Source organism: Castor canadensis, chromosome X (assembly GCF_047511655.1).
Source record: "Castor canadensis chromosome X, mCasCan1.hap1v2, whole genome shotgun sequence".
NCBI classification, from domain to species: Eukaryota; Metazoa; Chordata; class Mammalia; order Rodentia; family Castoridae; genus Castor; species Castor canadensis.
In genome coordinates, this window is record NC_133405.1 from 131,502,306 (window position 1) to 131,514,414 (window position 12,109).

Consider the following 12,109-nt stretch of genomic DNA (forward strand, 5'->3'; position numbering starts at 1 on the left):
CCCCTCTTTCAGCCTCTCTGCAAACACAAAGATCTTTTCCTTTTTTTTTCTGCCCAGCTCTAGACCTTTTGAAAGCCCTTTAAAGAGGTGATTAAATTGAGGCCATTTGGGTAGGCCTCAACCCAAAATGATAGTATTCTAGACATTTGGACATACTCAGACACCTGGGGTGTGTACTTACTTACAGAAAAAGACCAGACACAGTGAGAAGGCAGCCAAGAAGAGGTTTCAGGAGAAACTAAACCTGCCAACACCTTGACCTTAAGACTTCCAGCCTACAGAACTATAAGAAAATAACTTTATTGTTGAAGCCACCTGTCTGTGTTTCATTATGGCTACCATAGTAAACTAACATAGCATACTTTCCTTACTAAATATCTAACATTCCTTCCTGAATATCTTGAGTATACCCAAGAAACTGATACTTGGCTGCCTCCAGGGACAAGAACTAGGTAACATGGGTAGAGATTTTGAATAATAAAAATGACTTTAAATACCCATTGCTGATCAAGGTGTAGGAAGCTGGCACTTTCACATACTACTGCTAGATCAGTGCCCAGAGATAATAATTGGTTGACTAAATTAAATTATTAAACATAGAGCAAACAAATGAGGTAGGTCTACTACTCTAGGTAAGAGAAAAGGGTTTGTTACCAGACAGTGGATACACTTTTGATTTTAAAAAAAAGTCCACTAAAGAAAAAACAATATATAATACAAAAAAAGAACATATACTACAGCTGACTAAGATATGAGTATGAAGAAACTGCCCAAATTTTAAATGGTTCCATGACAAAATTAGCCATTAGGAAATTACTTTCAAATGGTTAGCTGTTTTTTCAATAATGATTTTTCAGTAGTTCCCAGTGAGTGGAGTTTGGAGAAAAATATATCAAATTTTTCAAATTCTACCTTCCCTACATGACAACCAGCACCCCACCCAGTATGTCCTTTAAATAACCCCAATGCTCTATTGAGGGAAGAATCCTGTCCACAATAACTGCAGTTTAGGCTTTGTTTTGCCTCCATAGGACAGGACTGTCATCAATGGTACAGCATGTGAACTTGACTCATGAAAGATCAATTTGCTTTATCAAGCCTGGTCATTACAGCCAAGTCCTCTTTTTTTATTACAAAAAATCTTAAGGGCATGTTTAGTTATCTAGAAGAGACTCAATAAGTACCTGAGCAAATTCAGATGTCTTCGTTTATCCTCTCGTAAGTACAGTCCTTACTGTTTCCTTCAAAAGTGATAAAGTTGTGTGCATGTGTAGCACACAATGAGCAATTGTGAGATTAATTCTAATGGTATGTAGAATGACATAAAAAAGTTAAATCACTTTAAAGAGATGAAGGAATCAAAAAAGCAATGCAACATAAATGCATTAGATTTTAACCTTTAATATTTAACATTATTGCTTTAGGAATTTTCTCCTGAACCAAGAATAGAATGCTAATTACATAAAAATATGCACATATAAAAGTAGTCCTCCATTTTCCCAGGGAAAAAACAATCCAAGTATAATTTCTACAACAGTCAAGTTTTTTGTTTGAATTACAATTAAATTCCTGGTCACCTTACTTATTAGCTCTAACTTACAAATTTAAATTAAACATTATTAGACAACCGTTACAATTTATAAATGTAAGTTGCCATTACCAGGTAAATAGATTCCTCCAGAGTGGATATGTCCCTTCTCCCACCAACTAATGAAGTAGCAATATACGTTAGTTTAATTTTATTAGTAGATGAACGCTGTGGCAAATGCTAATTTGCTTATCCACCCTCGTCATATTTATTGTGTGTATATGTGTGAGTTGGTTAAAACGTATGGAAAATCTAATGATCAACAGCAAGATGAACTTGGTTTAGGCTTTCGGTGAAGATTGACTGTGTCTGTCTGAATCAGGTGATCTGACCTATCCTCAGTAGCCAGAACTCTTCGAACTGCCTCCTCAAAGGCTGCTGCAACATTGGTGGCATCTTTTGCACTTGTTTCAAAATAAGGATAGTCGCCGTTATCTCTGCACCATGCTTGTGCCTCTTCTGTAGACACCTGCCGTTCACTTATATCGATCTTGTTGCCCAAAATCACAAAAGGAAAGCTTTCGGGCTCTTTTACATCTGCATAATATATGAATTCTTTCTTCCAGTTGCTCAAGTTCTGGAAGCTCTGTGAATCATCAACACTAAAAGTAAGCAGGCAACAGTCAGAACCTCTGTAAAATGGTGTCCTCAGGCTTCGGAACCGCTCTTGACCAGCTGTATCCCAAATCTGCATGGTAACAAAATGTCCATCCACCTCCAAATCTTTATTTAAAAATTCCACACCTATCGTATGGAAGAGCTGGGCATCAAACTTATTAGTTACATATCTGTTCATAAGAGAACTCTTCCCAACTCCACCATCTCCAAGGAGAATTACTTTAAAAAGTGACGATTTTCCTGCCATTATTAATCTTACAAGTTTTCACTTCAGAACCCTGTAAAATAAAAAGATACCATTATATTTCTTTACACCTGAGAGTCCTACATGACTCTAGGGATATCAGCATTTAAGTGAAATAAAACACACAGCCCTAATTCCTTTTTGCAAAAGGATTAACTAAATAGCAAGTATTATCATTTACTGAGCGCTCAGATGTGGCAGACACTCTTAACATTGTTCCCGAGAACAGCTGTACTACCAGGGCTCATTCTTCCCTTTCTCAGGTCATTGCTGACTGTGAAACTGGCACTCCAGGCCAAGTCTGACTCCCAAAGACCTTGCTCTGAGCCATCACTCTATAAGTTCCTCCTCGCTTCTAACAGGCCCCAGGGCCCACCATCATTTGTTACAAAGATGTGGTAAGAGACCAAAGTCCACAAGTTAACAGCCCTTCAGTGCATAGTGATGGTGTTCACTGACAGAGCACCTTATGCCAGGGATTTTCTTTACTACCTCTTCCCCTTCTCTCTTCAGACACAGATGCTGTTAAGCAGGAAAGCCAGAGACTTCCAGAAGCTCACTGATAGGGCTGTGAAATAAAATGAGGCAACCACTGAGTAAATGGAGTTTATTCTCTTCATTAGGAACACTATTTTGAGTTGCTAAAGTTAGTATTAGCAGCAATGGAATTTTTAATATAATCTACCACATTCTACTCATAAGACTCATTTGGGCAGCTCCAACTCTTAGCAAATAGGAGCCTGTGCTATTTGTTACGTGTGTGTTCTGAAATGGAATGAAATAAACCTTAAATGAAAATGTGCTACTATACTACACATACCCTTTAAAGGAAGTCCAGGGCAGGATTAAAAACTTTTCCTGCACTATAGGATCCAGCCTTGTGGGGGTGAATTTTCTGGTGCCTACTACAGATGTCTATTTCTAAGTACCAATGAAAGTACTTAATGCTTCTGTTTTAATTTTTTATTACGAAAAATTTCAAACATAGACAAAACTTCTGAGATGTGTGGTGAATCCTGTTTTCCTCCATAACGTCCACTCTCCTTTGTCCCACTATTTTTAATCAAATTGTATCATTTAATCTGTCAAGTATTCAGTATTAAATTGCTTTTTAAGTCTATTAAAATTTGTGAAGGAAAATAAACCTTCAGAGTAGCATTGTCCAAAAGAATGTTATACAATGATGGAAATGTCCACTGTAGAAGAAGTCACTAGCCACTTGTTGAGCACTTGGCAAGTGGCTGATTAGAGCAAGGAACTGAATTTTAGATTTTCTTTATTTTGGTGCTTGGGGATTAAACTCAGGGCCTTGTGTATCCTAAGCACACAATCTACCATTAAGCTATACCCTCAGCCCCGTTTATTTAATTTTAGCTAATAGCTGCATTTAAAGAGACTATATAGCTGTATTGGACAGTAGAGCTCTACAGGGAAAAATGGCCATTAACTTTAACATGAAAGTAGATACTGTGAATCCTATCAAGGGGGATGGGGATGGGGAGTGAGGCAGATAAAGACGAGCAATAATTGTTAAACTGGCTAGGATGAATTTACAAAACCACTGGAGTAAACATTACCTGGCTGTCTTCTTGTTATATACAAAATGTGACCCAGTAAAATGTAACTTTTGCAACATGTAAGAATTTGGAACTTCTAATTACCCACTCTACTATTCTTGTAAAGCCTGTAGCACTTTCTACAGTGAGAAATAATCAAGTAAGTGGGAAAATATGGTTAAAAAATCATGAGACATTCATTAGTTCCCAACTTTTTGGGGTTTTTTGGTTGTACTGGGATTTGAACTCAGGGCCTTGCATTTGCTAAGGCAGGCTACCACTTGAGTCATACCTCCAGCCCAGTCTACAACTCTTGCTGTTTCTTTTAAACTACCACTCCAGTAATTACTAGTATAATTAATACAATTTAAATTTTTGTTCAACAAAAATGTGAGGCAACTGATGTGCCTACCTCTTAGGAGACTTTTTGATATCAAATGTGATGCTCTGCTCAATGTCTTGACTAGATGTTAGAGAGTAAAACAAAACAACCTCAACTACCTTAATTTCCTGACACTGGTAACATTCACTAAATTAGTTTCTTTGTTTAATTAGTTGGAATCTTGCTTAAACAACTACATCTTAAAGAAAAAACAGGACCAAAACCAAAAATTCAAACCAACCACAGTCATGCACCACAAAACAATATATGTGTCAATCCAACACCACATATACTATGGTGTTCCCAAAGATTATAATGGAGCTGAAGAATTTCTATCATCTAGTGACATCGTAGCCGTGGCAGTGCAATGAATTACTACTCATGTATGCAAATACACATGGTGGTATAAAAAATATACAAATCATCTTAGTTCCCACTGATAGACATTTAACAGAATCCAGCTTCATTCAATCTATACATTAACATAATCACAATGAGTTTATAGACATTAAAAAATGTTTCCCTTGTTCTTTTTTTAAAAACAGAATTTTTTGAAATTTCTTTAAGTTAAATAAATAATAGTATCCTACTATGTTATTTTAAAATTTTAATGAAAAATGTAATGTGAAGTGGGCTGGAGATGTAGCTCAGTAGTAAAGTGCATGCCTAGCATGTGCAAGACCCTGGGTTCAATCCCCAGCACTGCAAAAAAAAAAAAAAAGCTAAAAATGTAATGTGAAGTCTCTTATATATTCTAGTTTGGAATGATTGTCCAAAGGCAAGCATCTTCACCAAAATATTACTTAAATAATATCATTATAATACAACTAAATTTTTACAAATAAATCTCAGTAAGAAAATAATCTATAGGTCATAAACCATACCTTAATAGTTCCATTCAAACATTATTACCTGCAATGAAAAAAAGTAGCACACATCAGCAATACATTTGTTTTCATAATTGTAAGAATAAAAACAAGAATTAAAATGTGAAAGAAGTATCTGACTTCACCCAGATTTTTTTTTTCCAGTACTGGGGATTTGAACCTGGGGCTTCACCCTTGCTAGACAAGTGTTCTACCACTGGAGCCATGCTCCCATTATTATACAGATTCTTAACTTAAAAGGAAAACCATACCTAAATATCTATGATCTATCTCAGCCTAAAATCAGTCCTGCATCAAATATTACATTTTAGGCAGAGAGGCAACAGAGTGCCTGCCTAGCAAGTGTGAGGCCCTGAGTTCAAACCCCAGTACCAGCAAAAAAAAAAAAAAAGAAAAAAAATGACATTTTAATCTTTTTTTTTTCCTAAAAGTTTTTACTTGGCCAACATTCTTTTCTAAATTTCATAGCAGAAACAGCTATAAAATTATATAAGGTAATGTTTCATTCCTTCTTCAAAACCAGTCCAAATTTTGGGTAGCTAAGAATAAGCCACATTCCAGAGAATAAAATAAAGATAACATAAACAAGGAAAACAGGGGCCATGTGGGGAGGGGCACCAATATTATCCAGGAAGAGTCAGCTAAGGTCTGCAGACAACACAGTGCCACACAGCTTCTGGGCAGCCAAGGCAAAAATAAAAACTCCACTGTGAGGCGAGTAAAAGCACACTGTCAGAAAGGACAACTTGTTCCTGGTACCAGTGGTTAGGAGTGTAGCTTTGTGGGTAGTTGAGCCACCCTGAAGCCTAACAGAACTACAGCAACAACAACCTACCTCCTAAGGTTGCTGGGAAGAGTCACTCAGATGATCGGACACAAGTGTTTCATCACAGTGCCAGGCTCATTAGAGGAATGTGGGAAGTTTCTGTGGAATGAATACATGAAGAAGTCTTTACCAGCAGTTTTACAGACAGGTTCTTTTTATGGTCATTTTTTACATCAAACTTCAGCAACAGCTATAGGCAGGACAAATTATATGCAGACCTACATTAGGAAGCCAAAGGATCACATTCAGTGTGAAGGTTTCCCAGTGAAGCCTATGTGAAACTATGCTAAAGTACAAGGTCTTTTGATCTAAAACAATGGTTTAAATCTCCCACCCACCCTCTTCAAAAGTAAAGGACATTTTTGTGGAACTTACATATGGTAGTCCTTAGCAGCTAACACTGATTGTGCCCTATATGCCATTTGCCCTGTGACACTGCATTTATTCCTCACAAATCTCTTATTCCTACATTACAGATGAGGATACATACCTTGCTCAAGATCACACAACTAGTAAAAGACGGGAGTAAGATATAAATGTGGCAAATGACTTTAAAGCCAGGCATTTTAACTCACTGGGCTACTTCAATCACAATTGCTTTTGCATTTGTTTCTGAGGGTTTTACTGTTGTTGTAGGTATAATGAAAATAAGTATTTGCAAACAGTAATAGTCTTTCAACTGCTTGCTTTATTCTAACATCTGCATAAGAATAAGTCTAATCTGTCAAAATACAATATAAAGCACATTTAAGTGGGCCTATGTTTTAATAGAGTTTAAGTGGTTTAAAACATGTTTTAAATGAAATGTTAAGTCAAATGTTTTCAGAACTCTGAAGCATCTCCACAGAAGCCTAGTGTTCTGTAGACCAGATGGAAAAGCAGTTTTCCACAAGTATTTAGTGAGTGCATCCTATGTGCCAGACGCTGAGGACAGTCCTGCCCTGAGTGTCGGTGATATCTAACACACAAAGCCACAACTGTGGCAAGTCCTACGAAATGAAAGGTACATGGTCTAGAGTCTAACTATTCACATTCAGTCAAAAATCAAAGAACAACTTAAAATAGTGCAGCAGAGTTTACCCACCATCTCCTTCAGTGAGAAGTACAATGTGTAAACTTGGGGTTCCCTTACTCAGACCTAGGCCTTGCATACCAGTATCTCATGGAACTATGCATGATTCCAGCCATCAGGGAGACTTACTTTGCATAAAACATGATCCCGTAACACAAACCAACTATTTAACCTGCTGAGCTGCAGTTAAGGAAAAGGTGATACTTTATAACACCAGAGGGAAACTGGGTTATATGACACTGTGTTAAACGAGAGATTGAACATGGTGTTCCAGCGATTTGTCTTAATGATGTTAGCCACATGCTTTCTTAGGATGAAGCCCTCACCAACCCAAGGGAGAGGGATTTGACCCAGGGGAAGTGGGTTTGACCACAGGCTAAGCTCAGCAGAAGGGAAAAACTAAGAGAGGAAGGAACCAGGACCAGGAAGAGGGACCACCTCATGCCAAAGCTCTGGCATAAACTCAGAGAACCCAAGGGAGGCCTGAGCACCTGGAGGTGAGTGAGAAGTGTACTAGGGAGATGAGAGTGGAGGGAAAGGCCCCGGAACAGTCAGGGTCTTACAAGTCTGGGGGATTTCTGCCTGTACCATAAAATTAGGGAAAGCCACCAAAATAGCTTCAGCAGTGAGTGAGTCAATCTAATAGGGAGTCCAGAAAAGTAACTGGCTGGCTGCAATGGGAGAACGAGCTGTATTGTAAGAGAGGTGGGGATGAACATAATTCACTCAGATTTTTGCTTCCTCCCCTATAGAATTTGCCCCGTTATTAAATATGGCCCCAGATGGAAACCTCATAGAATATTTTTCCTTGTCTGGAAGAAACCAGAGCTGAATAGTTCCTGGAATTCCCAACTGCTGGACCTCATCCACAAGGATGCCCATGTCTCTAGCTATCTGTTAGAGCAGGGACGGATGCCATTATGATCCCTCTCCACTGCCAATGGCATCAGCTGCACACAGGATAGAAAACTGAAGAGGTTGTGCCTCACATTTGATCCTCCAGTGTGTCTTCAAGCTTCACCTTGTACTGCTTTGGATCCTTCCTCTTGTTACCTGGCTAACTCTAATTTCCCTTGATACAACTAGACCTCATCCCCTTCTGAATACATTTATGACTGACTGAACTTTTTCCCCCTGTGCTTATAACATTTCCCATATGGAATTCTGTAATCAACATGACCAATATGTCTAATAAAAATGAAACATGTCTGCTAAGATTCATGTTATGTGGACACATGATACACCACTTCTAAAAAGATCCATACTTTCTTCCCAGTTGTTAGTTTTTTAGGCTGTACCAAAATATACATGCCCATACTATTCTAAAATCACTTTTCTCCAGAAAGAAAGAAAACAAAACTTTGTAAATATGTTTAGTTGGGCAATTGGAACTTATTTAAATACCTAATTAGGGGAGGCTCTGAACAATCTGAAAAGATAGGGGATTATAGGAATACACTGGTAAGTGATGAAATAAAAGAGCACACACATTGGAATCACACCATGTAGAACCTTACAGATTTATAGTAAACTCTGTAAGAAAAATGAGAATAATCAACGTTAAGCTCAGTCAACAAAGCTCCAATTTGGTTGCAAAGTCACAATGTTTTTAACACCAAAAGTGTTTTTTAGGGCTGGTAGAGTGGCTCAAGTGGTACAGCACCTGCCTAGCAAGCACAAGGCCCTGAGTTCAAAGCCCAGTACCAGAAAAAAAAAAAAGTGTTTTTTAAAATTTCATTTTCACTTGAAGACTTGACTGAATAGTCTAATTAAAATGAAATGGAAATTATTTTCTTATAAATTTTCTTCAAATACCCACAGGACATCACATTCTGAATTTTTCAGTAGCTCACATCTTAAAATTAAGATTCAACAGGACAGCAAAAGCACAAGCAACAAAAGAAGTAATAGAGAAGTTGGAGTTCATCAAAATTCAAAACTTTTGCACTTCAAAGGACACCATTGAGAATGTGAAAAGACAGCCCATAGGATGGGAGAAAGTATTCGCAAACCATTCATTTAGGAAGGGCCAACCGATCAATTAAAAAAAAATTTTTAAATGGGCAAAAATGCTAACAACGCTTAACCAATAGTGAAATGTAAATAAAAACTACAATGAAATATAACTTCACACCCACTAGAATAGGTAAAATCAAAAAGAGACAATAACAGGTATTAGTAAGAATCTAGAGAAACTGGGATCCCCTCATACACTACTGGAGGGGTTGTAAAATGGTACACTGATAACAGCAAACATTTTGGGAATTCCTATGAAGTTTAACACAGAATTACCATGTGACCCAAATTTCTCTCTGAAGTGTATAACCAAGAGAACTGAAAACATATGTTAAGACATGTATGGTGGTATACACCTATAATCTCAGCACTAGGGAGGCTGAGGCAGGAGGATCAAGAGTTTGAGATGAGCATGGGCTACACACAGTAAGTTCTAGATAGGCTGTGCTACAGAAAAAAAAATAGAAAAAAAATATATAAACATAAAAACTTGTACATGAATGCTCACAGCATTCATGCCAAAAGGTAGAAACAACCTAAATGTGAATTTATCAACTGGTAATGGAATAATAAAGCATGCCATATCCACACAGTGCTGCAGTGTGAAGGTTCCTCAAAAATACTGTGCTAAGTTAAACAGCCAGACACAAAAGACCACATATTGGATGATTCCATTTATCTGAAATGTTCAGAACAGGCAAATCCAGAATAAAAAGTAGATTCATGACTGTCAATGGGGCAGGGAAAGATAAAACAAGGAGTAACTTTTTTTTTTTTAAGAATCAAAAAGATTCTTGTCAATGTTTACTGTCTGTCTTTTTAATTTCAGTCTTTAGTGGTTTCTTTTGCGGGTGATAAAAATATTCTGAAATTCGATGGCAGTGATGGTAACACAACTTTGTGAATACACTGAAAACCATTGAACTGTGTACTTTAAAAGGGTGAAAGGGTGAATTTTATGTATTTTATATATATCCTGAGAAACAGAAATATGACCCTAGAATTGGATATATACTAGAGCTGCAAATGATCTTATCCCTTTAAATAAATTAGTATACAAACAATAGATAACACCTTAGTAGTATCATTTGCATTGTTTCTTCTACTTTTTGGTTATTATTAATAATGTAGCTCTGAACATTCATGCACATGTTTTTATGTTAACATGTGCGCCAATGTATGTGGTATGTGATGCACACTAATCCAAACAAGAAGTTGAATAAGCAGGCCACTGGCAGGAAAGAAAATGAAGCGTATTTTCAACAGGTCTCTCAAAACTCAAAAGACAAAAGTGTTTTATGTCAACCCTTTTCTTCTCATAACACTATTTTCCCAACTTTTCTATTCCACTATCTTTTATGTTGCACTATCTATTTTTTATGAATAGTTTATCAGTAGCACCTTTTTCTCTGACCTTTTCCAACCCCTTGTTGGCTACCAAAGTAAACCGGGGGGGGGGGGTGGGGGGAAGAATAAAAAGCATCAAGAATATAATTCTCTAATATGAACCTATAAAGTTAAAACATTTTTTATTGGTTATGGATCTAATTGCCTCTATTCTAGCAAAAGACTAAATCCAATTATTTCATTATTTTTATTACACAGGCTTTTGAGCATGAATCCAAAGAGCTCTCCAACCTCACTTACAAGCCTGTCCCAAGTATATCCCTACAACTCAGCATCCCTACCCAAACCTATCGCTAGCATTTGTTGATCACATCTTTGCTTGTTAGGCTGTGACCTTGGAGGAGGCCACTAGCTATCCAGATGGCTATGGAAAATCCTAGTCATAAAGAGACCTAGTTCAGATCACCTGGTGCAAGAAGCCTTCAATAGCTGCCCCACAACCTTATCTTTCACTTTTCTTAACATTCATCAATTTTCACCTCTGTTATAAACTCTCATTCGCTTATATACTCTAAATTGCTTTCCAATTACAGTGTCAACTCCCTGGGGACACACATAACACCTGATGCCATCCATTCATATGTTCCTTTTTGTGTGTCACATCTTGTACAATGCCCTGCATGTACTGAGGTGCAAATAAATGCTAAAATAAATCACTTCCTCCTTTATTCTTGTTATTCTATTATTATTCAATTTGTACTTTCTGTACTTATATCTGTTTGCTTTTCTACCATTCTTCCCCCATTCTATTTTTGACATCTATGTGCAGAAAGGAACAAAACAAAATTGATTTTTACTTGCAAGTCTAATGAGAAAACAACTTTAAAGTAAGTACTACTGAGTACTTAAAATAAGCCCTTGCAACAGGGAGCTGGCGAACATTGAAAAATTACAACATTCCTCTAGTAAGATGCCAAAGGGAGAGTAGGTGTCCTTTGTAAATTGCCTTCTTAAAACTCCAAATTTTAACTCGTGCCTGGTTCTCACTTCAAAAACTTCAAATTGAATTAATCACTTCTAGTTTAGTTAGGGGATTTTTTTCTAAATTCACAAGTACCTCTGCATTCACTGTGAATGCCTTAGTTAGAGACATATTTATCATTTCACTTATCTTCGTATCTTAAGAAACTGAGGTTTAAAATGGCATGATGGTACATGCCTGTAATCCCTGTGGGAGGATCTTTGGTTGGTTTTTTTTGGCGGCACTGAAGTTTGAACTCAGGGCCTCAATGCTTGCTAGGCAGGCACTCTACCACTTGAGCCACTCTGCCAGCTATGGGAGGATCTTGAGTTCAAGGTTATCCTGGGCTACATAGGGTCCCCCCCAAAAAAACAGAGATTGAAAGAAATTAACAAGGGGCACAAAAACATAGATGATCTCAAAATTATTTCTATCTCTGCTTGAGCTATTTTTATTTACTTAAGTTAGGTGTGTCTCAGCCTAATTAGTTGCACTGTTTGTTTCTAAAGTCTTCTTGGTTGTCCAGCAGAAACGTATAACCAAGAAGCAAAT

At 37.2% G+C, this 12,109-nt stretch overlaps 1 protein-coding gene across 4 annotated transcripts in view; it reads right to left on the reverse strand.

Annotated features, from left to right (window-relative positions):
- Positions 1-1,381: 1,381 nt before the first annotated feature.
- Positions 1,382-12,109, reverse strand: part of Rab9a (RAB9A, member RAS oncogene family) — a 36,822-nt gene continuing 26,094 nt past the window's right edge. For 2 of the 4 annotated variants that reach the window (XM_074064182.1, XM_074064181.1), the window contains exons 2-5: positions 6,111-6,200; positions 5,273-5,300; positions 2,943-3,018; positions 1,382-2,484 (exon numbers count right to left, since the gene is read on the reverse strand). In XM_074064182.1, the coding sequence (XP_073920283.1) occupies positions 1,848-2,453 (606 nt within the window). In that variant the 5' untranslated portion in view covers positions 2,454-2,484; positions 2,943-3,018; positions 5,273-5,300; positions 6,111-6,200 and the 3' untranslated portion in view covers positions 1,382-1,847. The remainder of the gene's footprint in view (positions 2,485-2,942; positions 3,019-5,272; positions 5,301-6,110; positions 6,201-12,109) is intronic. The other 2 variants (XM_074064180.1, XM_020181894.2) reach the window with 1 other exon arrangement.